Source organism: Sinohyriopsis cumingii, chromosome 8 (genome assembly GCF_028554795.1).
Source record: "Sinohyriopsis cumingii isolate HCF-2022 chromosome 8, ASM2855479v2, whole genome shotgun sequence".
Lineage (NCBI taxonomy): Eukaryota > Metazoa > Mollusca > Bivalvia > Unionida > Unionidae > Sinohyriopsis > Sinohyriopsis cumingii.
In genome coordinates, this window is record NC_142968.1 from 15,267,645 (window position 1) to 15,294,066 (window position 26,422).

Here is a 26,422-nt window from a genome sequence, read left to right on the forward strand (position 1 = left end):
CTTTGTTATATACTTAGTTTCTTGGGGTCTCTTTGCTGTATCATTAGCTTCTTGAGGTCTCTTTATTATATCATTAGCTCGTTGAAGCCTCTTCGCTATATTAACTTCTTGAGGTCTCTTTGCTATACATCATTAGCTTCTTGTTGTCTCTTTTACATATAGTTAGCTTCTTGACGTATCTGTGCTATATCAGTATCTCCTTGAAGTCTCTGTGCTATATCAGTATCTCCTTGAAGTCTCTTTGCTATATCATTAGCTTCTTCAAGTCTCTTTGCTACATCCTTAGCTTCTTGAAGTCTCTTTTCCATATCATCAGCTTCTTGAAATCTTTTTGCTTATCATTAGCTACCTGAAGTCTCTTTGATATATGATTAGCTACCTGAAGTCTCTTTGCCATATCGTTAGGTCAATGAAAACTCTTTCCTATATCATTAGCATCTTGAGGTATCTTTACTATTTCATTAGCTACCTGAAGTCTCTTTGCTATATCATTAGCTCATTAAAGTATTTTTGTTATATTCTTATCTTTTTGAAGTCTCTTTGCCATATCATTAGCTTCTTAAAGTCTCTTTGTCATATATTGAGCTTCTTGGAGTCTATTTGCTGTATCATTAGCTTCTTGAGGTTTCTTTGCTATGTCATTAGATTCTTGAAGTCTCTTTGCTATAGCATTAGCAGTGCAGAGATAATTATAGTATGCTAATTCTTTAAATTTACCCTGGTTGAAGAGTATGACATGAGGAGCGGTACGTCTAAGCTGGGAGACGAAATAATCTTAGCATCAGTATTATCTTAATCAATTTATTAATTACCTAATTATTAATAATAATTATTATACGTATTGTTATGATTGTAAGGCATACTGCTATCCTAAAATCAAGCAATATCGATCAATTGGACCATTGGTCATAATACCAAATTCAATTCAAGCGATATCCATGAATGGTACCGTTAGTCATGAACTATAAATATGCCAAGCAATGTTGATGAATAGGACCAATGGGCATAAAATCAGTTCGTTTATATAACAGTTTTGTGTCGTACCTTTAACTTGAGAAATGCAAAAGCGTAGTACGTAGATGTATGTATAACAGTGTATCATTGTATCTTTTTTTCCATTATAAGTTTCAGTTTGGGACCTCAATGCCCTTTCTGTTGTATCCAGTCATATGCAATCTGTTATGTCAAGTCATATGCAATCTGTTATGTCAAGTCATATGCAATCTGTTATGTCCAGTCATATGGAATCTGTTATGTCCAGTCATATGGAATATGTTATGTCCAGTCATATGCAATCTGTTATGTCAAGTCATATGCAATCTGTTATGTCAAGTCATATGCAGTCTGTTATGTCAAGTCATATGCAATCTGTTATGTCAAGTCATATGCAATCTGTTATGTCCAGTCATATGCAATCTGTTATGTCCAGTCATATGCAATCTCTCCCGAACAAGAAAGTCTAGAAGAGGAAATTTCAAAATACAACTGCTCAAAAGAAAAACTGATAATGAATCCTTTGGGCAGGTTGGAAAGAATTTTTCCTTATGGATTAATGATTTCTGTCCATCTGTCATTGTGTGCGTCCGTCCGTCCGTCCGTCTGGTGTTCACATTGATGTTAAGGTTTACTTATAGGTCCTTTTAGAAACACTATACATTGGAAAATCACACGAGATGGTGTCTAACTATTTCATGGGGATTACTATAACCGTCATTGAAATATACGTTATTGTGCCTAATATTTCCTGGTTCAATGATACGATCTTCCCTTTTCGTAAGCCCAGTTTCTCTGTCACTACTGTATGCAAAATCGTGTAAATGTGATAATAATATATCACGAGGAGTACTTCAGCTGACCGTAAACATGTGACCACTGTGACCTATATTTTCCACAACAGTGATATGTCTTAAACGTTTGTTTAAATTTGTTTTTCTGACACTAAATCCAGTGGTCATGTAAGTTCGTATGTTGATGCTTTGTGATAAGTGTAATAAATTCAATCAAGACTAAGTCACTGTTACCTATATTTCGTGTTCCAGTAATTTGCATAAACCTGAACGTTTAGCTAAGTTTCTTAGACACTATTATTGCAGAGTAATTTAACATAATATATAGGATGCATTAGAAGAAATATTACACCTATAGACATAATAAAGCTTTGCAATCCGCGTATACGGTAATTATAAGTAATTATCAATTTTCTAATTTTCTTGTTAGGTGAATACCAGCAAAATCAATGTTCATCTATCAACGATACATGCATTCCCTGCATCGAGAGGTTGCCTAGTTGCGTTGGATTAATAGATGGGAATCAGCCTTTTTCCGGAAGATTATGGTCACCTGATTACATCACGTGCTACCTGAACAGGACGATATCGGTGACACTCTGTCCAACAGGAATATTTCAACCTAACACTCTTACATGCAGCAACACAATCGACAGTAGTGAGTTCTTCATATAAAATTAACTAAATTGTTACGGTTTGATGAGGTAGTGTAACAAGCAGTGGCGTGAAATTGTTACGGTTTGATGAGGTAGTGTAACAAAACGCAGTGGCATGAAATTGTTACGGTTTGATGAGGTAGTGTAACAAGCAGTGGCATGAAATTGTTACGGTTTGATGAGGTAGTGTAACAAAACGCAGTGGCATGAAATTACTACGGTTTGATGAGGTAGTGTAACAAAACGCAGTGGCATGAAATTGTTACGGTTTGATGAGGTAGTGTAACGAAACGCAGTGGCATGAAATTACTAGGGTTTGATGAGGTAGTGTAACGAAACGCAGTGGCATGAAATTACTACGGTTTGATGAGGTAGTGTAACGAAAGGCAGTGGCATGAAATTGCTACGGTTTGATGAGGTAGTGTAACGAAAGGCAGTGGCATGAAATTGCTTCGGTTTGATGAGGTAGTGTAACGAAAGGCAGTGGCATGAAATTGCTACGGTTTGATGAGGTAGTGTAACGAAACACAATGGCTTGATAAAGACATACATCTCCATGCAGATATAAATATATTAGTAATATGTTCAACATCAAAATAAACCCAAACGTTTACTGCGAATTGTTATTAACTGTTCTGTTTCTCTGTTCGAAATTTTTAATGAAAGTCACTATCACTATTTGCTTTTACAATTGATATGTTTCATGAATACTCTTTCTTTGGAAGATTGCTTTATATGGAGATACGTATCACTTCGCTGCTAAATCTGCAGCATGTACCATTGTACAATCATACTTCACTGCTTTATCTGCAGAGACGTACCACTGTAAACACAAATTTCACTGCTTTATCTGCAGACACGTACCATTGTAAAAACAAAATGCATTGCTTATATGCAGACATGTATCATTGTGCAGACAAACTTCGCTGCTTTATCGGCAGACACGTATCTTTGTACAGACAAACTTCGCTGCTATCTCGGCAGACACGTATCATTGGATAAACTTCACTGCTTTTTTGCAGACACGTACCACTTCGCTGCTTTATCTGTAGACACGTACCACTTCACTGCTTTATCTGCAGACACGTACCACTTCGCTGCTTTATCTGCAGACACGTACCACTTCGCTGGTTTATATGGAGACACGTACCACTTCGCTGCTTTATCTGCAGACACGTACCACTTCGCTGCTTTATCTGCAGACACGTACCACTTCGCTGGTTCCTGTGCATACACATACCACTTTACAAAACATGCTTATTTAATTTCAGTGATCAGTCATTGCTTCCAGCATTTATGATAAATACCAATTTTTTCTTACTTAAAAAATCATTAATTAAATTGCATGCATTTTGTCTCTTTTGTCATTAATTCATCCTCCGAATGGGCGAGTGGTCTAAAACGCTCTCCGTTACGGATCACTGCCATCCCACCTCTGCGTGGTTTCGAGTTTCGGATTCGACCTATGTGGGTATGTGAGAAAGCTTGCCAGTGGCTTCTCGTGGGTCGGTGGTTCTTTCCGAGGTTTTCCCGGGTTCTTCCTCCACCGTTTATACTGGCCACCATGTATAGGCTATCTTGTGTTGAAATATGGCGTTAAACCCTACAGCAGCAACAACAACAACAATATCCTCAAAATAAATTAAATGTTCATTGTCGTAGGTGTGACTTTATTTTCGAAAATACGTGATATTATTGGCTTTTAAAGACTTTTTATTACAACTCGTCCGACAACTATAGATTTTAAATGTTTTCTTTGCCAGATACATTGTTTTCAATTGGAAATTAATTGACTTCTTAAATTATTTATTATCTTTTACGACTTTGGCCAGAACTAGCGTCGCAGTCTGATGCGGCGGTTCTGCGATTTACACTATCCCCGCACTGTTTACTCTGTCAATAGGTACAATAAATGTAAACGAACAAAATTGTTTTATCTTTCGTTTGGAAACAACATTTAATTGGACAAAAGGTACACTTTGTAAAAAGCTGTTAAATGTTCTTGCAGAATTTCTTAATTACCTTTATACATGATATATTGTAGTTTACTTCTCAGTAGTATAAATATCATTGAATAAAAAAACAACATCCATGCCAATCGTCAGTTTCAGCTTTTAAATTATATACAATAGAGAAAATCTTCTTGCAGATATAAGGAAAATACTTAACTTGTAAAATGGCGTTATTTCGTGCTATCATTCGTGGGGACCGGGTGGCCGAGGAGTATAAAGCGATACGTCTCATAAAATCATCTCGTTTCTTCCAAAACGATCCGCAAAGTATTATGCAAAGCGATATGCAAAGTATTATGCAAAGCGATATGCAAAGTATTATGCAAAGCGATATGCAAAGTATTATGCAAAGCGATATGCAAAGTATTATGCAAAGCGATATGCAAAGTGATCTGTGAGAGCAAATGTTGGAGATACTAAGGGCACGTAGTAAATGTAAAGTTTACTTCACATCGTATATTATAATGTTGTGTCACACATGCTTTTCAAATTCATTTATGATCTTTTGGCTGTTCTTAGAAAGTTACATTTGAAAACAGGTCTATAATACACGATACACAGTAAATGATTTTCAAAACCTGTAACAGATCATATTACGATTGTTGACCCCACTATGGTTTTATCAGTGTCTATTCCCAGGATACTAGTATCTCTGATGTCACTCCCAGGATACAAGTATATCTAATGTCACTCCCAGGATACTAGTGTCTCTGATGTCACTCCCAGGATACAAGTATATCTAATGTCACTCCCAGGATACTAGTGTCTCTGATGTCACTCCCAGGATACTAGTATCTCCGATGTCACTCCCAGAATACTAGTATATTTGATTTCACTCCCAGGATACAAGTATCTCTGATGTCACTCACGTGATACTAGTATCTCTGATGTAACTCCCAGGATGCTAGCATCTCTGATGTCTCTCCACAATACTAGTATCTCTGATGTCACTCCCACGATACTAATTATCTATGATGTCACACCCAGGATACAAGTGTCTCTGATGTCACTCTCACGATACTAGTATCTGTGATGTCTGTATTTTAAATATTTATTCCTTATTCTAGTGTAGCTTGGCCTCTAAGTAGCATTATTCCCTGCAGGCTTTTCATTGAGGAAGAACTATTTGCAAATTGATAAGTTTTTTTTGAAATGTATAATGTTACAACATCACAATTTCAGGTAATGTGGCATTTTACTGCAAGACGCATCCATGGGACAGAGTTCCACATCCGACAAACTGCGCTCAGTATTATGATTGTGCGGATATATACATGATGAAAGGGGACTACTTTTATGAGTGTCCATATCCGCAGCTCTTTGACCCAGGGAACAAGGAATGTGGCACTTTCACCCAGGTTCAATGTCAGTCACGGTTTGAACCTCAAGAGCCGTGTAAGGGCACTTAATAGTACAATGTCTCCTTTGAAAATGCGTAAGCTGCATGCATCTTAGTTTAAGACAATTATTCGTTAGCTTGATAGTAAAAATGTGTTTCACATTGTTAAATACTTTCTCAAAATAACTATAACATCAGTGGAGATTTCAAGTTATATCTGTGTTTTATTCTGTTTGTCATGGTTATTTGCAGCCAAACGTAAATTTAATTAAGTTATTTTGCTATGTTCTTGAACTGACTGATATACATATTTATACTATTAAAACGGTAAAATTATGCATTTTGGCAAACACTGGACAATGCCGCTTGGCAGTTTCTATCTTAGTTTCGCTAAATCCCCCTACCCCCTTCTCAAAATTACGTTTCCTTTGTTTATATTTGTTTTGCAAATGTGTCGTTCCGTGATAAGATCTGCAAGGGTGGCAAGAAGAGAACCTGGTGCGTTCTATCAGGGTAATTATTAGTGGTTTGATGAATGAAAACGAGGCTGTAGACGGGCTTTTCTACCGATCCGATGAACACAATCATCCTATAACAGACATCGTGTTAAAATACATAAACCTAGAGTAACCACATAAATTTATTAATATAATTGTTAAATCATATTCTATATTATATATATTAGCCCTCCCATCTACATACCTTAATTATTTCCCTTTGTACAGTCGATTGTATTTAGTAAAAGTAAACATTACACCAACATGAGCATCTATTTATATCAAATCAATTCAAACTCATTTGAGCAAAGTTTTAATTTTAAAGTAATGAGTTATTACTTCAAATATATCCAATTTCAGGTGAATATTATCAGAATGAATGCTTTAAAGATGATTGCGTCCCTTGTCGATTTCGATTCGTAAGTTGTATTGGTAAACCGGATGGGTTACATGCGTTTCCGGGTGAAGAATTTACCAATAAATATGTGCGCTGCTATAGGAACCGGACTATAGAGCTTAAAGAATGTGAAACAGGATTGGTGTTTAATCCCATCTCGAGAGAATGCGGATATTTTGTGACAGGTACATTTTAAAGAAATTTTGTTAAATGTGACATCTCTTATCATCTGCTAAATAGCTAATTCAATAATTCAACATGTTGTTGGCAGATACAAACGATGTTACCCTAATTATTTATTTTAAGAAAATACTGTTAGATGAAATTTATCTTTAATGAAAGTAATTAATGTAATTAATACAGCAGAATGTTGATAGCCCATCCTTATCGGGAGTCATTGATTTTGTCCAGATAATCGATTGTTTGGATAACAGATGAATTGCTACAAAACAAATCGTGACTTATGTGGGCACTACGTTGGTCCAAATCATCGAAAAGTTCAACGAAGTGGCATCCGTACGATCGATGTTAAACTATACAGGTACAAATATTTAGGATATATATACTATTCTACGAAGAAGATATAAAATAATATTTAGTTAGCGTCACCCATTGTGCAGCAACAAGTACAAGAATATCACAGATGGGATTTTGTTATTTTTATCCTAAACAAAACTTACTCATTTCACATAACTCCAGAAGGTTCGAGCTCAGTATACAGTAACTCCAAATGTAACGATTCACTCTGTCCGTTATAAATGGTTGTCCGCTTATGTTAGACTAATATAGCACATCAGTGTATTGATTAACACGGTATTGTAAAGTAACTCCGATCCGTCGTCAGCTAAGATGAGAAGTCTTTTACGACAGATTTTACTGTAGATATTTTTGTGTGAACTATCGATCAAATTGCGGAATGGTATATAGCTATCTAAATTTTACCGATTAATTTATCGCTGAGGTTTAGTTTACAATCATCGACATAGATTTAAAGCGTCAATGTAAACACATAATTTCACATTTTGATACGAGTTTTGTCAAATATTGTGTTTTTATTAGTATATATTATATGCCGCTAAATCAATCCATCACCTATGATAATACTGACTGGCGGTTTAGGGGCTGATATCGCCTATTAAATAAAACCTGCAAAAATCTGTAGCTACTCTTCTCTGCACACATCGGTGTAGATTTTTTACACTTACCGGTATTTTTTGCGGCTGTTGAGCTACCATTGGCTGAAGGGTTGTTTTGGCGATATGTAAATACTATTTCCAGATCAAATTCTATCTTTGACGACATGTAAATCCACGTGGAATAACACAAGCCTTTGTCCCCTCTGTCCAGTGACCATTTTGAATTTTGAGCTAGATATGGTTCTTCCTAAATACTGGTACGTGTTTAAACTGTACGCAGGTGTTTGCAGGAAAGATTTTCATGCAGCGAAATCGCCCTTTTTAACAAACAGCTGACATCACAACCACATATCGTCCATCAGCATCAACACAGATTTGTGGGGCTGATTTATAGGACAATATTTATTAACGACGAAATGAAATTGTACCACGAACTTTGTACAATCACATCTAAATTATCATTCTAAGTTTATTGGCTGCAGTGACCTACTATTTTATTGCAGGATCGATTCAAGAGGTGTGCAACTTGTATCCCAATCTTGTACGACCACATCCTATCAATTGTGCACAGTTTATTGACTGTGGGGAGAATAATCCAATGTCCCTAGAGGCTATTCGAGAGTGTGAATATCCCAAATTGTTCCATCCATTGACACTCACCTGTCAACACTTTAAAGACGTACAGTGTGGACCCAGATACGAGCCAAGAGCGCCATGTAAGTGGGCAAAGGAGTTATTTGCTGATAATAATGGAAGAGTATTGATTCTCCGAACATAGATTATCTCAAATGACTTTTCAGAAAACGGAGAAATCTCCGCCAACTAATTACCAAAACTATTTCTTAAAGCTCGACATTTTTCTCCTCTGAAAGACACACTTATGCTGACAAACAGAAGGTGCATGCTGAAAATTTCACGAATATTGGAATGTTAAAAATTTGAGTTTTTATGTTTTATAGTTGCAGACACCAAACAAATGACCCACTGGGTTCCTGACCGACAGCTTGTCGGGTCCAGTACATGAGGAAACGACTTGACAAAGTTCAACATTCACACCTGACTCTGTGACTGACAAGCTTATCAGTAAATTTCCATTACATGGAAATTGATTGACAGATTTATATAAGCCGAGAGTTATTTTTTTCTTTCATCGGAACCAAAACAATGTGGTTATATACGGAGTTTAAATGTAATTCCTTTTGCAGTTATTATAAAGTAAATTGCACTTATTATCAAAACTCGTTATTGAAGTAAGCTATCTCAGTGGATGAAAGATGTTCCCATTTTTGCTGCCACACTTGAATGTTTTTATTTTGAAGTTAACCATTACTATTAATTCCAATTCCTTTTGTGGATCTGCCAGGATATTGTCACCCATCTTCAAGTTCTCTTTTTGAAACACTGTTAATCTTTCCACTACTTCCTAGTCATTCCTTATCGGCTCTCATCTTTCTTTCCTCGAGAACTGTCTTCTATAACAGTCTCGAACTTTTCATAATTATTATATCCAAGAACTCTAATCTGCATGGCACTTTTGATCCACAAGAACGATTCGATAATTTAGTTATTACTTTCTTTTCTATAGGATCAAGTCTCCTCGCACTCCATGCTATATTTGTGTAAGGGAACTAAATCTTGGCAAAACATCTATACTCTATCTATGTTTTCTCCCCTTCTTCTGTACTGTTCGTTTGAAATTGCCATTGAATCCCAAAATGCTAATATCTGAATCAATTTACGACAGGTGAGTACTTGCAGAATCTGTGTAATGGTACAGACAAAGACTGCGTGCCCTGTATTGACAGACTTCCGAGCTGCATTGGGTTCCCAGATGGTGATAACCCTAGCATGGATCACATGTGGTCCTCCACGTACCTCACGTGTGACAAGGAAAGAACACAGAGCATCCAAATATGTGTGGAAGGAATATTTAATCCTTACACAAGAAACTGCTCAAAAGGTACGCAAAATTAAAATATGTAACGTGTTATAGTGTACATAAATTTAATATAATTTTGTCATCGTAAATCATCAAACATTTTGGGTAGTGGTATGGTCAAATAACACGATTTCTTTTGGTTGACATTTTATGTATCTTAACATGTGAAACAAATTCATAGAGAAAAGCGTCGACAACATCGAAAGAAATCCACCGATTTTGTTCTGAAATGTATGCATTAGAATAATCAAACTTTGAATTTTGTCTGATTGTCTTACCACTTGAACTCGACTTGGGTCTCGTAGTCTTACCACTCTACTTCGAATTATCCGTGTCCTATCCCTCAAAGCCATATCAGAGATAAATAAATCTAACACAGCTTGTGCTCTCCCTCACTGCCATATCAGAGATGGACAACTCGAACAAGCGTGTCGAAATGGATAAGTCTTACAAGCGTGTCGTATAACTCAATGCCATATCAGAGATAGATAAGTCGAGGAAGCGTGTCGAGATGGATAAGTCGAACAAACTTTTCTTATCCCTCAATGCCATATCAGAGATGGATGAGTCGAACAAAGCGTGTCCTATCCCGCAATACCATAACAGAGATTGACATGTTTAACAAAGCGTGTCCTATCCCTCAATGCCATATCAGAGAGCCGTTCATGTATTTCGCTATATATTTAAGTCAAATGAATCAGCACTCGCTGATTGTGTCTGCAAATTGTTCTTATAAAGGTTGTTTTTCTCTCCCAATTTTAGTGCCCTTTATTCTCTGGTCCGATAAAGACTCCACTCTTGTATGGTTGTTGTTGTTATAGGGTTTAACGCCATTTTTCAGCACAAGATAGGCTATACATGGCGGCCAGTATTAATGGTGGAGGAAGAACCCGGAAAACCCCGGAAAGAACCACCGACCCACGAGAAGCTACCGGCAAGCTTCCTCACATACCCACATTTGCCGAGCCCGAGACTCGAACCCACGCAGACAGAGGTGAGATGGCAGTGATCCGTGACGGAGAGCGCTTTAGACCACTCGGCTACTCGGACTATATTCTTAAATTTTGCGCTTTATTTGTGAATATTACCAAACAAATCATCTAAGACTGGCTGTTATTGCATTTGGCATGTATGAGTTTATTCATTATTTTCACAGTCACTTTAAAATGTTTACACTAGTTTGGAAACGGCCTTTGTTAATGGAGCTTGATAATATTACAAGAACATATACATATTGCTAAGACATAATCATACATATTATTAAGACATAATCATGAATATTGTTAAGACAAAATCATGTATATTGTTAAGACAAAATCATGTATATTGTTAAGACATAATCATGCATATTGTTAAGACATAATCATGTATACTGTTTAGACATAATCATACATATTGTTAAGACATAATCATACATATTAAGACATAATAATGTATATTTTTAAGACATAATCATACACAGTTAAGACATAATCATACATATTGTTAAGAGATAATCATACATATTTTAAGACATAATCGTGAATATTGTTAAGACATAATCATACACTGTTAAGACATAATCATACATATTAAGACAAATTTATATCGTTAAGACAAATTCATACACTGTTAAGACAATCATACATATTGTTAAGACATAATCATACACTGTTAGGACATAATCATACATATTGTTAAGACATAATCATACATATTTTTAAGACATGATCATACATATTTTTAAGACATAATCATACATATTGTTAAGATCAGTTATGACATGAATGAATTAAAATCTAATAATCTTCTGGCATATTTTTGACAATTGTATCTTTTTAGATGTTATTGAAGAGATATGCAGCTCAAGCACATATGCTGTAGTACCACACCCTGACAACTGTGCACAGTTCTATAACTGTGAAGTGGAGAACACCAAGCTTGGTCATTACCTGATGGAATGTCCCTACCCACAGCTCTTTGATTCCAGCTCCCTCATGTGTAAAGACTTCCAAGACGTCGAATGTGGAGTAAAGTTTCAACCTCTCAGTCGATGTAAGCATTCATAACGATACGGTCAATTTACGTTGTATTTGGAAGATTTGGAAAGAGAGATCTAAATATATGAGAAAACAAATTTGTATCAAATAGACATTATTCTAGAATTTTATTTGTCTAGCTACTGAAGCCCACGAGGTTTGATTTGATAACATTATTATTGTTATTATTATTATTATTATTATTATTGGCATCATCAGCGAAATCTAATCTATAATCATACCATTTTTAGTAAAAAGGACTTGGAGAAAAATATCTGCAGAAAAAATAAATTGTTTAATGATCGGAGGACTAATTGAAATGTTAGGTTCAAACATAACCAGACAATCGTTCCTTTGACTTAAAAATTAAAAAACACATAAAAAAATACCCACCCACCCCTCCGTCAAGAAAAGGATGTATATAAATGAATTCAAATTTTTCATGGTTGAAAATGTTATCACAAAATTTGCTATCAGTGAAGTTTCCCTACCTGGGCAAAACATTGTTTTGGTACTGTCCAATCGTACATCAGCCTCACTTTGGTCTGAGAAGGGTAGCATTAAGCTATTGATCCAAAACATGCCAAATAGGAAGTTTTGTTATATTTTGAGTGGGTCACATAACCTGATTAAGTTCTGGTGGTAGTAGCCTCATTTTCCAATTTTTCTTTCACACATTTTTAAACTTGCATTACTTTTTCAAAGTCGATGTAAGCATTCATAACGATAAGATCAATTTACGTTGATTTGGAATATTTGGAGAAAAAAATCTAAATATCTGAGAAACCAAATTTTTTTCAAATAGACATTATCCTAGAATTTTATTTGTCTAGCTAATGAAACCCCACGAGGTTTGATTTGATAACATTATTATTATTATTATTATTATTATTATTGGTTGTATAGAAAATGACTTTAATAAGACTGAAAAAAAACAACAAAAGAAAACAAAATCACAAAAAGGACAAAGAGAGAAAAAAATACAAGACACAGGAGTTATTAGTACATGTATTTATAATGTTTTCGTTTAGAAATTTTTATTTATTTATATAAAGATGCAATTTTTATTGACAAACGAATTGGAGAAATATTATGCAACTTATTCATCCTTCACGATGTTAATATTGAAACAAAATTGTTTGGAATAGTATTTTAGTTTAAAATGCGACTCAGGATTACCATGAGAAATCACCATTGACTTGAAAACACGTGCTTTATTCATGATGTATCTCAAACAATGGCGATCCCATGTCTACAATATGCACAGATCTGGTTTCAAGTTACAAACGGTAGAAATATGTTCTCAGATGGTATGTTAATTTTAAGCGATAAGTATTAATTTAATGTTCCAGGCGACTACCATGGATATGTGTGTATTGGTCCACATTGTGAACCCTGTTTTGATAACCAACCCAACTGCAAAGGATTGCATGACGGGCCAAACAGCTACCCAGGTCGCTTATTTACTCCGGACTTCATCGTATGTCTGCACGAGAGAACAATAGAGATAGGCACGTGCAATGACGGTGTATTCGATCCGACAAGGAGGATCTGTACTCCTAGGAATGATCCAGGTAATTTTCCCACGCGAATACGTTTATGTTGAACATTCTTAAAGTCATATGTAGGAGGGCGGGTGGTACTAATTCCGTCGACGGTCCAGATTAATAAACATTTAAGAAGATAAACCCTAGAGTCAGCTGGGCGTATTGCATTCATAAGCCATGTGTAATTATTGAACCAACTTTATCAAACAGCCAGTGTCATTTATTAAAATAAACACGATGGGTTTTTTGTGTGTTCAAGGGTTCAATAATACAAAGGCGGACAAAATGTTTAATCTGCATGGAACTAATCCTTAATCCGTACCGATGTATTAAACTCGAAAATTATCCAACTTAAATTGGTAAGACCAGTATGATATCAAGCTTATATTGCAATAAGTGGAAAAGTACTCATCTTCGCCTTCAGTTCAGACCAAATCTTTTCTACTACTACAATGACTACCAATACTACTACTACTACTACTACTAATGTTAATAATAATAATAATAATAATAATAATAATAATAATAATCTAAGTCTTTGAATATTTTTATGTAATGTTAAAGATCTCTTTATTTGGTATGGATTCACTTTGGTATCATTCTGATTTGAAAGCTATGGGCATTAAGTGATCGGTGTTTGGATTGTAGGAAGGACCTAGAATCAAGAAATGGTTTTAGTACTTAGTATGCTAGGATTTATTATCTAAGTCAACAAATGGTTTTAACATTTATTATCTAAGTCAACAGATGGTGTTAACATTAAATATCCAAAACAAGAAAGGATACACCCATCATTCAGATTTTTTATTTTTTATGAATTATTTTCATCGCATGAAATTTAAAGAATCACCGGGTTATTTATGTTTTTTTTAATTATTTTTTTATTTAGATTCAATTTTGCTTTTATAAATTCAGATGGCGATTGAAGAAATATAATAATACATTCTTTCTTTATAACATTCGTATATAATGTTCACCGGGTTATTTATGTTTATTTTAATTATTTTTTATTTAGATTCAATTTTGCTTTTATAAATTCGGATGGCGATTGAAGAAATATAATAATACATTCTTTCTTTATAACATTCGCATATGCAGAGCTAGTAGCATTTTTATAACATACGCATGTACAGAACCAGTACCATATTTAGAACATTCGTACATACAGAGCTAATAGCATTTTTATAACAGCCGCATTTACAGAACTAGTAGCATCTTTATAACATTCGTACATACAGAGCTAGTAGCATTTTTATAACATTCGTGCATGCAGAGCTAGTAGCATTTTTATAACATCCGCATTTACAGAACTAGTAGCATCTTTATAACATTCGTGCATACAGAGCTAGTAGCATTTTTATAACATTCGAATATACTGAACTAGTAGCATCTTTATAACATTCGTACATACAGAGCTAGTAGCATTTTTATAACATCCGAATATACAGAACTAGTAGCATCTGAATAAGAAACTAAAACACCTATTTCGGTCAATGTCTTATATAGTATACATTGACTGAAGGTATGAAGAATAGTTTTGTATGAATGCAATTTGAGAAAAACGAATTTCTCGTTGTCAAAATGTTTCAATTAATCGAATTTGCATTTGGTTTTCTTATATAAAGAAATTGACGGTTGACAATCACAAGAATTTTCAATGTGCAGCATATTATTGAATTTAATTTTTAAAAATTCGAACATAACGTTTGGCATAAGAGCAGAGGCGGCGTTAGGAGTACGCGGAGCCTAGGACCGACCATGACCGCGCGGGGCGAGAGTATCGGTATCTCGATTGGTATGCTACTGCAAACACTGATTATATCTAGACATAATCAACTTTCGCGATTTGGCGCACGAATTTAGTTTTTTCATTATTTATAAAAAAAAATCCTGTTCGTGGACAACGTTTTTTTAAATCGAAATAATAACATGACGACAATGCCTTTGGCCTAATAAACTGATTATTATTGTCATTTTTCAAATAACTTGAAGACACGAATTAAGAAAAATAATTTGCGTGCATTACGTGCGGCCTGTATCAGCTTTTCCAATTTACCGGAGAATATAGCTTGACAAACTCATAAGGACGACCTTTAGGCCTAAAGTGCTGGGCCCCCTCAAGAGCGGGGCCCGGAGCGGTCGCCCTACTTGCCACCCCCAAACGCCGTTCATGCATAAGAGTTGTTTAGGGAATGACGCATTGACCTATTGATCACTTTGTTTTAATAAAATAACCGATGTTTAAATTATTCTAGACTGTCCAAACTAACATTAAAAAATACGCAAGAGAGCCACTGTGACTTAATGACAGAGTTCCAGACTCACATCCTAAAAGTCGTGTGTTCCAACCCTACCCAGACCACAAGGACCAGTTATAGTAGTGTGTCACTGGGCAAGGCACTTTACTGCCATTACCTGGAACCAATTACTCATTGATTTGATGATGTGCCCTCAAACACTATGCAACCAATTATATCATATGTTTCTTTCTTCTTAGAACTGATTGAAGAGTATTGTGCAGCCCATCCTGATCAAATTTTTCCCAGCCCTACAAATTGTGCTCAGTACTACAAGTGCGCCACATCCGGGTCCTCGGAAGTATATGTTCTACAGGAATGTCTGTATCCAAAACTGTTCTCGACGGAGGATGGTTTATGCAAATTCTTCGTAGACGTTGAATGCGGAGCAAGACTTGAACCACAGGAACCTTGTGAGTATCACTAGTTCAAGAGTTTGAAAAATATCTTGCTACATGACATCTATGGTTAATGCAAAGTTTCATTTTTCAAGAATAAATGTACACGATAATCTGTTGTAAAATAAGAACTAATTCGCTCTTGCAAGATGCTTTACTAGTTCGGACTCATAAAACATGGAATGTCGATATGTCAGGACTACTGCTTCTTATATACCGTGTGCTTGTCTCGTTCATGCAGACGTTGCGATACTGTAAAGGCCCTTCCGCCATATTGGATGCTTGAGGCAATTCTTTATTGCTGTATTACAGCAAGATTTGCTCCCTTTAAAAGAGGTAGAAGGTTCTTATTTAAAAACAAATTGCTGTTAAAATTTGTGGTGTTTGCCTTTGCTGTGACAGAAAGTTTATTTCTTCTTTCTAATTTTATTGAACTTTGAATATAATTTTGTAATTTATTTCATTTTAAATTAATTTTGATTTTAATAACTATTATTATCTAGTTGTCTGTTGCTACTCCTTTCCCTTTTTGAAACTCGGTATCTGATGTATTCTGAAGCATAGAGTAAAAGTGGGGTTTGAGTATTTTGTTACTGTGTGGAGTCAGCGCTTGCATATCCGATGATTTTTACTCCACTGCAAACGTGTAAGCATTTGTGATGGATCATCGACTTATTAACTGTCATAGTCAATCTTAAATTTACAAAACCGCCCGAGATCCCATATTTTTCAACCGATCCGTTGCAGCGCTTTTGATGCTATAAACAACTAGCATTGCAGCTTATTTAATGATCGGTGCTCGTCACACGGCCAGGTCAAAAAGAACTTTTAGGACTTCTATGAACAATCCTCGGATGATATTACCAGAGCCATTTGGTAATATGTTGCGTAAACGGGTTTTCTCACCTTGATAACACGAACTGGTGTTACACGTGCGAGTGAAACGCAGTACCCATGACCGTCAGTATAGAATCAAATCAAATGTCAGTCGATCTCTTATAGAAAAGAACTGAAAGACTGGGCGATGAAGACGTCTATAAATACGCAAGCGTGTTCGCGAATTCTCTAAGAACATCATTATATGGCTAGTCGTCGCGGATGGTGCAATCATGCATAGCATATCCCACTTTATCCATCGCACGATCACTTTCGGCAACAGTTTGATTTTCAATTTCCGGACGGGCCAATGATCAGCGCGCATCCGAGTTTGGAAACATGAATAGTTTCCATTGACGACTCAATGACGTGCAATCTTTTCATTTCTTCTGTTTCGTGACGCTGACATGTTGAATGTCAATTGTTTTATACTTATGATGGTTTGTTCGATGATTCATGAAAACTCGTACCACAGCCAACGAGAGGGGTAGTTGTTACGCGAATTGGCAAAACTTGATTCACTGGAAATTGTTCCTGGTGTGCAGCATATGAATAAATGTTCATCAGAACTTCCAGGTCTATTGGTGGATCTGAAACCTCTTTGTCCAAAAGAGAACCTTGTGATATCGCTTCCGCGTTAACGAAACTCACGATGGTCCCGCAGAGTATGTGTGAGTGTGTTTATGTGCGTGTGATTTTGGATTTTTAACGTATCTGTTACTATATTTCAGTCATATGGCTAAGATGTCTGCAGTGTGGCAGGTTATAGTGATGTCTAGCACTGGGTCATCATGCCGAAGACATGTAGCATGATGTCCCACTAAGTCACATTATTCTAACACCAGGCAGATCAGTTCTAACTCTAACCTCCTAATGCTGAGCGCCTAGCGATGCAGCTGTTAGTACCATTTTTTAAAAGTCTTTGGTATGACTTGGCCGGGGTTCGAACCCGCGACCTCCCGCATCTGAGGCAGACGCTGTAACCGATAGGCAACCGGAGAGGTCTGTCGTGGAGTAAATATCCTTGTTAAAAAATATCCATGATTATAATTACTGCTGGCCTGGAACACAACAGGATATCCGACTGAATCCCAATATCAAACTACAGCCCGGATAAAAATCTATAAAACACCATCTCGTATGCAAAGCATCCAACGATACGGGTGCGCATCAAAATACCGACGTGAACCTAATCCATGACTTGAATGCAATTGTGGAAGCAGCTATTGGAAAGAATCGCCAGATAGATCATCAAACAAAGCATGAAGGCCAAGATTGCACTCGGCAGTCACCAGGGAACCATTTGGATGTATCCCCTCTGTATGAGAAATATGCCTGCGAAACTGCCCGCGAAAAGTGTACTTCATGGTCCACGATATAATACAGTTCAAGCAGTTATTGGAAGTACAAAACAGTCGTTAAAACGTTAGCTAGTGCGTCGAAAGTTACCAGTGAGGTCTCTAGAATGCGGCTGGGAGATTTATTTATCCGCGCCAAGGAAACTAGCACGCGAATGATTTGATGTGAGGATGCCAAATAACGTTCAACTGGCTGACATCTTGTTTCTCCCACTCGATAAGGTACGCCTTCGCGGACGAGGTCGTGCACGTACATATAAATACGCACTATATGTTATAAATATTGTTTTGTATATTTAATTTAGTTGTTTGTTTGTTAGTTTAATTTGTTTTATTTCATTACATACTATTGTAATGTAACATGGAATGCTTGAATTGAGTTTGCATTATAGACGTGTATAAATATGTCCGTCTCAGCGCTGGAATCAAAACTGGTCGATTACTAACCCCGTTAAATCCCACGTGCGCGGGTGAGGTCTTAGACCTGTGTTTGTCGGCCAAGGTTTTTGGCCAGAGACCCGCTGTGCGACATGTGCGAGTCCTCACGTGATGAACCCCTGTTTGTCGCCGATGCGGACTCATTTCAAAACCCTACGGTGATTGATCATATATGCATCCATGTTTGCAGCCGGGTGAAGGTCATGGGGTACAGAAGGCGTGGACTTTACCCAGTAGCTCAAATCTCAAATCCCCGTTCTAACTCAACTTAAAACATAACAGAGCAATGACTACAAAGATACATAAAGAACGTACTCGGTCTGCACAGTTGTTCGAGTACAGATTATTGATTCTCAGCAGTAAAGTTTGCTTACAAGGAAATGGACATAATATTTGTCAGACGTTACGAAATCATGATGCTTGTAAATCGATTACGCAATACATGAATGTTAGCAGCAAACGTAAGGCGATTCATACATGGCGTGTAATAGAATTTCAATTGCCATGACTTCTCGAATCCTTAAAATATTTAGTTAAATTCTTATAAACAGTTATAATAAAATAATACCAAATCTAAATTTTTAAATAACAGAACTGTATTTTAATCGTTTTTTTCTACAAATAATTTTAAAGCACACACCATGAGCTCACGAATACGTATTTTGTTCATTGGTGATGTTATGAATTATTCACCTCAAGTTTTCTATGTCACATAATGCGATTTTAACCAGTCTAAATGATTGTCACTTCGGCTTTGTACAAATATATAACTATATGCATGTGTCTCCGTGTAAGTATACACTTACTACTTTAAGCTGAATGATGTTTTGTCAAGGAAACAAATCCTTTCACCGCAATAGCAGACGAAACCGGTTCCTGTTTACGTTAGAAAGAAAGTATAAACTTTTTGTGTGACTTCCTTGTGACTCCTTTATTCAGGGTAATAACACCAACATGCACATGATAACCCCAACATATGCCACATTTTTTTTCTATTTCTTTGCAGTATAATTGTAATTCTATCTGTGTTATGCAGCATTTTATTTTATTTTTTGTGGGGTGTGTGGGTGGGAAGAACTATTTATATGAAATTCGGACTAATTTCATTCCAGGTGACTACGTTCAGTTTAATTGCTCGTTAACCGATATAAACTGTCTTCCTTGCCGAGAACGCTTACCGAGCTGTTCCGGTATGCCCGACGGAAAGAATGGTTTTTTCGGCAGGTCAGCGTCTCCAGAATATGTCGAATGCCTTCAAAATCGTACCATCAGTGTTGGAAAGTGCTGGTCTGGTGACTTTGATGAGGAACATCGAGAGTGTAATGGATTTGTGTATGGTAAGTTTATCTTCTCATTACCTTCAGTTATCAAAGCGTAATAAATAATCGCTGCTTTTCTGATGCTTACTATTCTAGATTCGACATGGTCTTGTTTAATCAGACTCTTACATGGCTCCGTTTTTAACCGGACCATTATATGCCAATCGGAACAACATTCGTACGTTTCCGTCAAGTTGATATATAACCTCATGTTAGTTGTAGGAATTCACATATATCTGATGGGTGTCGTCGTTCGACTCGAGGGACTGAACCACATATTTTGCGACAGAATAAGCGGACTAGGCATACAATGTTCTAATTGTCACATCGTCTTGTTGCGGACACATTGCGCTTTGTGAAGAAAAACCAGTTCATAATATAGTTTTCAGTGGCGGCGATGTTTCTTTTTTCTACTTGACGGAAAAGTACGACCATGTCTCGCTTGCCACGTATGGCGCAGATTTCATGAAGTCACATGAGTTTGGATGAACAAGACTAGATTCCACAAAGCCTGGTATTTTCTACGGTAACTGAATTTGACAAAGGTGAAAGACTGGGTCATTATCCTTGTAAGATTACCAAGCTGAAGAGAAATATTGCTGTAATGTATTTTTCTTTGTTGTATAATTTTGAGCGTTTCTATACCAACAAATAAAACTGTTTTTATCAAAGGTTAGAGAAAGCAGCGTAAAAATAAGCGCAGCTTTCCATCTACCAGATAACATATTCGTCTGTGAAAGATAAAAACTGATGGGGGATCTTTGCCAAGCTTTGGGATCGCAATAATATTTACCTAGCGCCACAAAGACGGCATGCACTTTTCTCTAACAACCCGGGTATATAAAGCAACAAAGCCATACCTTAGCATTCGGGCCAAGATGATTCAGAAACTCAGGGGGGATATTGTCATATCCTGCTGCTTTGCCGAATTTGATGATGCAGAGCACCATTTCAAGGTCTGCTGATGTAAATGCCTCTGGAGTATGTGATAACGGAATAATAAAACAACTGCTACCTTTCTGAGTGGAGAGAGTTCCTAACATTATGCATACTAAAACGCAATGTTCATATAGTATTATTCTTCGCACACTAATGCATTAACTTAGATTTCACACGATCTTTTCAATTTATATGCAGTATCAAGTCTGAAACAAGAAAGAAAATAAGTTTATGACAGACGAAAAAACAATGACGGCCAGATTGTTCCGATTATAATTAAACTTTTTGCTATTTTCTGTGCCATGTGAGTGCTTTGAGTGATATATTGTGTTATTTATTATTCATAAGACCAAACAATGGAAAAATCCCAGTGCTCGATGACATGGTTCTATCGTCATAGAGATATAATTTTGGAATAATCCCATTACTCAGTGCAATGTTCGTATAGTCATACAACAGCTGTAACTATGGAACAATCCCAGTACTCAGTGACATGGTTCTTATCGTCATAGAGATATAATTTTGGAATAATCCCATTACTCAGTGCAATGTTCTTATAGTCATACAACAGCTGTAACTATGGAACAATCCCAGTACTCAGTGACATGGTTCTTATCGTCATAGAGATATAATTTTGGAATAATCCCATTACTCAGTGCAATGTTCTTATAATCATACAACAGCTGTAACTATGGAACAATCCCAGTACTCAGTGTCATGGTCCTTATCGTCATAAAATAAATATGGAAAAATCCCAGTCCTCAGTGCCATGGTTATTATTGTCATACAACAGCTGTAAATATGGAACAATCCCAGTACTCAGTGTCATGGTTATTATTGTCATACAACAGCTGTAACTGTGGAACAATCCCAGTACTCAGTGACATGGTTCTATCGTCATAGAGATATAATTTTGGAATAATCCCTTTACTCAGTGCAATGTTCATATAGTCATACAACAGCTGTAACTATGGAACAATCCCAGTACTCAGTAACATGGTTCTTATCGTCATAGAGATATAATTTTGGAATAATCCCATTACTCAGTGCAATGTTCTTATAGTCATACAACAGCTGTAACTATGGAACAATCCCAGTACTCAGTGACATGGTTCTTATCGTCATAGAGATATAATTTTGGAATAATCCCATTACTCAGTGCAATGTTCTTATAGTCATACAACAGCTGTAACTATGGAACAATCCCAGTACTCAGTGACATGGTTCTTATCGTCATAGAGATATAATTTTGGAATAATCCCATTACTCAGTGCAATGTTCTTATAGTCATACAACAGCTGTAACTATGGAACAATCCCAGTACTCAGTGTCATGGTCCTTATCGTCATAAAATAAATATGGAAAAATCCCAGTCCTCAGTGCCATGGTTATTATTGTCATACAACAGCTGTAAATATGGAACAATCCCAGTACTCAGTGTCATGGTTATTATTGTCATACAACAGCTGTAACTGTGGAACAATCCCAGTACTCAGTGACATGGTTCTATCGTCATAGAGATATAATTTTGGAATAATCCCTTTACTCAGTGCAATGTTCATATAGTCATACAACAGCTGTAACTATGGAACAATCCCAGTACTCAGTAACATGGTTCTTATCGTCATAGAGATATAATTTTGGAATAATCCCATTACTCAGTGCAATGTTCTTATAGTCATACAACAGCTGTAACTATGGAACAATCCCAGTACTCAGTGTCATGGTCCTTATCGTCATAAAATAAATATGAAAAAATCCCAGTCCTCAGTGCCATGGTTATTATAGTCATACAACAGCTGTAACTATGGAACAATCCCAGTACTCAGTGTCATGGTCCTTATCGTCATACATCAGATTGTATACACCTAAGTTTTAAGAATACAATTCCACTAATCGAATTGCGAATCCTCGTTTGTATTTACAAGCATAACGTGAACAAGAGCATCGTCACCATAGCAACACATCTTACCAACTGTCCAGGTTAACATCTAACTGTCTCTAAACGGAAATAAATTGCTTGCGTTAGTACTTAAAAATAGTGACATCTGCAACAACAAACAAAACAAAAATCTTGAAAAAGCGTGCACGGACATAGAAGGAATAGCAAACGTAGACAAGCAAAGTGCTTCTTTTTTTCTTGTCACAGTCATTTCAGTGACCTAACCTATTTGTGCCACCAGGAAGACGGGTCTCCGTGGAGACAATATGATGATAATGTGTTTACATGCACACGACACTCATCCTTGTGCCATAGTCGGCAACACTATCATCATCTAAGGACTGTAGGGCAAACTAGTGTACCAGTCTAGAACAACAGACTACTTAATCCCCACAATGTACGAGTGTCGTTATTTTATGAACATCGTTATTAAAAGACCATTCTATTATATTTTCAGCATGTCTTCTAAATAATCGAATGGGTTTGAACAACGTGACACGAATGCGGTGTTTTCAAATTCTGTTTTGTCGAGTAACAGTTTTGTTTTCAGTGTCTGTCACAGTCTTCTTACCGTAACAATGCCACCGATAATCTTGTATTTGTACTAGTAACTAATGCTGTTTATGAAAGTTATTGAACATTAAAAAAAAAAAACTTTCTTTTGTTAAGGTCTGCAATAATAGTAATTATCCAGCGCATGCAAGATTTTAATGGAAATAGTCACTCGCAACATTGGGGCCCCGAGTGGCCGAGTGGTCTAAAGCGCTCTCCGTTACGGATCACTGCCATCTCATCTCTGTCTGCGTGGGTTCCAGTCAAGGATTCGGCCAATGTGGGTATGTGAGAAAGCTTGTCAGTAGCTTTTCGTGGGTCGGTGGTTCTTCACGGTGTTTTCACGGGTTCTTCCTCCACCATTAATACTGGCCGCCATGCATAACCTATCGTGTGCTGAAAAATGGTGTTAAACCCTACAATAACAACAACAACAATCACCCGCAACATTCTTTATTTATGAAACAGACGTGAATAAATGAGAGCACTGACAATGCCAAAGATGAAAATGAAAAGAAATAGTTCGAACAATATTGCAGTTTATGGAAACAGACCCAGCGTTTCGATTTTATCATATAATTACCTCCTTGCTTGTTCTGGATAAGTTCTGCTTACAATGCACATCGAATTTTCTCTCTCTTAGAAATATCTTTCTTACTTTTTGGTTTTTTATGTACGAATAGTGAAGGCGTATAGATTTATGGAGAAATGTTGATAGTAAGTACTTTATATGGCTTATATATTTTTGTAGCTGAAGATGGTAATGGAACTTCAGATTTAAGTACAATAATGTGCATGAATTTTCTTCTAATCTCCTCTTTCAACGCGTATCCAACGGCATACGTATTTTCCTCGAGATTTTGTATCTCCCTTGTAATACTACATGAAGTTTGCTTCCGGTTAATACCGGTAATCGTCACGAATAATACTAGTCATTAGTTTCCGTATTAGGCTATAATTAATAGAAATTAAGCAGGTCATGTATACTAATATGGAAAGTAGGGTTCCTTAGGATCCGTGACGTGCGACCAGAAGTAAATAACTGTTAGCATTAGGCACGAGAGTCACGGCCAAAACACATACAATGAAAAACGCCATTTTGAGAAAAGAAACAAATGACTGTTGAGTACACTTACAAACATATATTAGTAAAGCGTAAAAGCTACATGGAATCAACACATCTGTCAGTAGCTATTATTTCAGTCTCTAATGCATGGTTAGAACTCTGTCTTAAAGTTTCTCATATAAATACCAAAATAATGCGAGAAAATTGTACGACAAAGGAAATTCTGTCTACAGACAGTGGCATTAGATAACTTGTTATGATTTGTAACGTTTTCGCAATCAGTTGGAACGAGAAAAAGTGATACGCGATTTGCATGGGAAAGATATGAGGATGTCCAAATGCCTTACAGCCGAGCTTTGACGTTGTTTTTGGAACATTGATTCATTTTTGTTATTAGAAGAAGTTTACCATATACGCAATGAAAATGTAAATAAAGAATAAATATTACGGGAAATTTTAAATACACATTGCACCAAAATATATTATGTGAATCTATTGCTGTCATTTACTTCTGATTCGAAATTAAATACACACACACACAGACATAATATTGTAAATGATATATTTTATTCAACCTGCAATACAAATCAGTCTAATTGTTACATGATGCCAACGATGATGAAATATAAATAATTTAAATAATAGACTGTAAAAAAAAAAATCAGAGGACGGTGTAAATTTGTTTCAGATTTATTTTAAGAAAAACAAGTATATCTGAAGAAAAAAAAAGAAGCAAAAACTCGCGGAGAAATCAAGAGGAATATTTATGCTTGTATTAATTTAACCACGCCGTTTAAACTTCATCCGAATTGTTCAGATTTCTTCTCTTTTGAAGACATATAACAATTATCCATAGCAATGGAATGCTAGGTGTGGACTTGAATGTTTGTACGCCTTATAATTGAATTGTTGGAGCGCTGCGTTTTATTGTGGCAGCAATGAACATTCCACATGCAATCTTGATCAAAACATTACTAAATTTATCAGCGGACACACCTTTCTAATATGGTAAAAACTAATAACTAGAAATAAATGTCGTTTTAATACCTTTTCATAATGAACTAAGTTTGTCTTGTCGAAGTTCATGTTCATGATTTTCTGCATTTTAAAAGTTATTTGTCTGGGATTGGGTCGTATCTCTTCCAGTTTTTGCATGATACGACATTTTCATGAACTGGTGTGCAGTTACACACCAGCCAGTTAATGAATCAATTATTTAATGAATCAATTAATGAGTCCAATCGTTCAATAAACCAATTGAACCCATTTCTTATGCATATTATTGTTTCTTAAAATACAGTAAAATATCGATCACTTAAATTTCAGCAACCAAACTACTTGCCATCACTCTCGTATAATTTGCTTTGTCTCATAGTGACAATATATCTTGCCTGCGACCTAGAAAAGTCAAACAAACACCAAAAACAAAAACAAATATTGGAACTCGAATTTCATGTTTTCCAATGTTTTCTCTGTTCATAATATCACAAAACAACTTTTCAATTTTAGTTGAAAATAATAAATTTTAATGGTAACGTTGTGGCTCGGAGAACTTGATATTATCGAACGAAATTGTGCACATGTACGATTCATTCGGTTATATATAGTTCCTTAAAGGTTAAATATGGAGGTTTCTGTTTCAATTTATTTTTAAACTTCCATACCTGAAAATCGTTATTATGATAAATTTATATTTCATCGTTTACAAATAAATGCATGTAAACTAGACCAGCTACGAAACATTTTGTACCTCAGTGTACCACGGTATTTTTGAACATACCGCGATACATACCACGGTATATCGCAATTATGTTAGAAACTTTAGCAAGAAAAATAGCTTGCTCTAATTTTTCTAGCAAAATAACACCATATTACATTCATGATATTATTTGTACAAACATTAATTATC

The 26,422-nt window shown here is 36.0% G+C and overlaps 1 protein-coding gene across 1 annotated transcript in view; it reads left to right on the top strand.

Moving 5' to 3' along the window:
* Window positions 1-26,422, top strand: part of LOC149793028 (uncharacterized) — a 103,936-nt gene that overhangs the window by 63,365 nt on the left and 14,149 nt on the right. Inside the window, exons 69-77 of the mRNA XM_089968939.1 lie at window positions 2,218-2,445; window positions 5,638-5,850; window positions 6,652-6,873; window positions 8,328-8,540; window positions 9,569-9,784; window positions 11,585-11,797; window positions 13,134-13,355; window positions 15,826-16,038; window positions 19,808-20,032. Of these exons, the coding sequence (XP_089825065.1) occupies window positions 2,218-2,445; window positions 5,638-5,850; window positions 6,652-6,873; window positions 8,328-8,540; window positions 9,569-9,784; window positions 11,585-11,797; window positions 13,134-13,355; window positions 15,826-16,038; window positions 19,808-20,032 (1,965 nt within the window). The remainder of the gene's footprint in view (window positions 1-2,217; window positions 2,446-5,637; window positions 5,851-6,651; window positions 6,874-8,327; window positions 8,541-9,568; window positions 9,785-11,584; window positions 11,798-13,133; window positions 13,356-15,825; window positions 16,039-19,807; window positions 20,033-26,422) is intronic.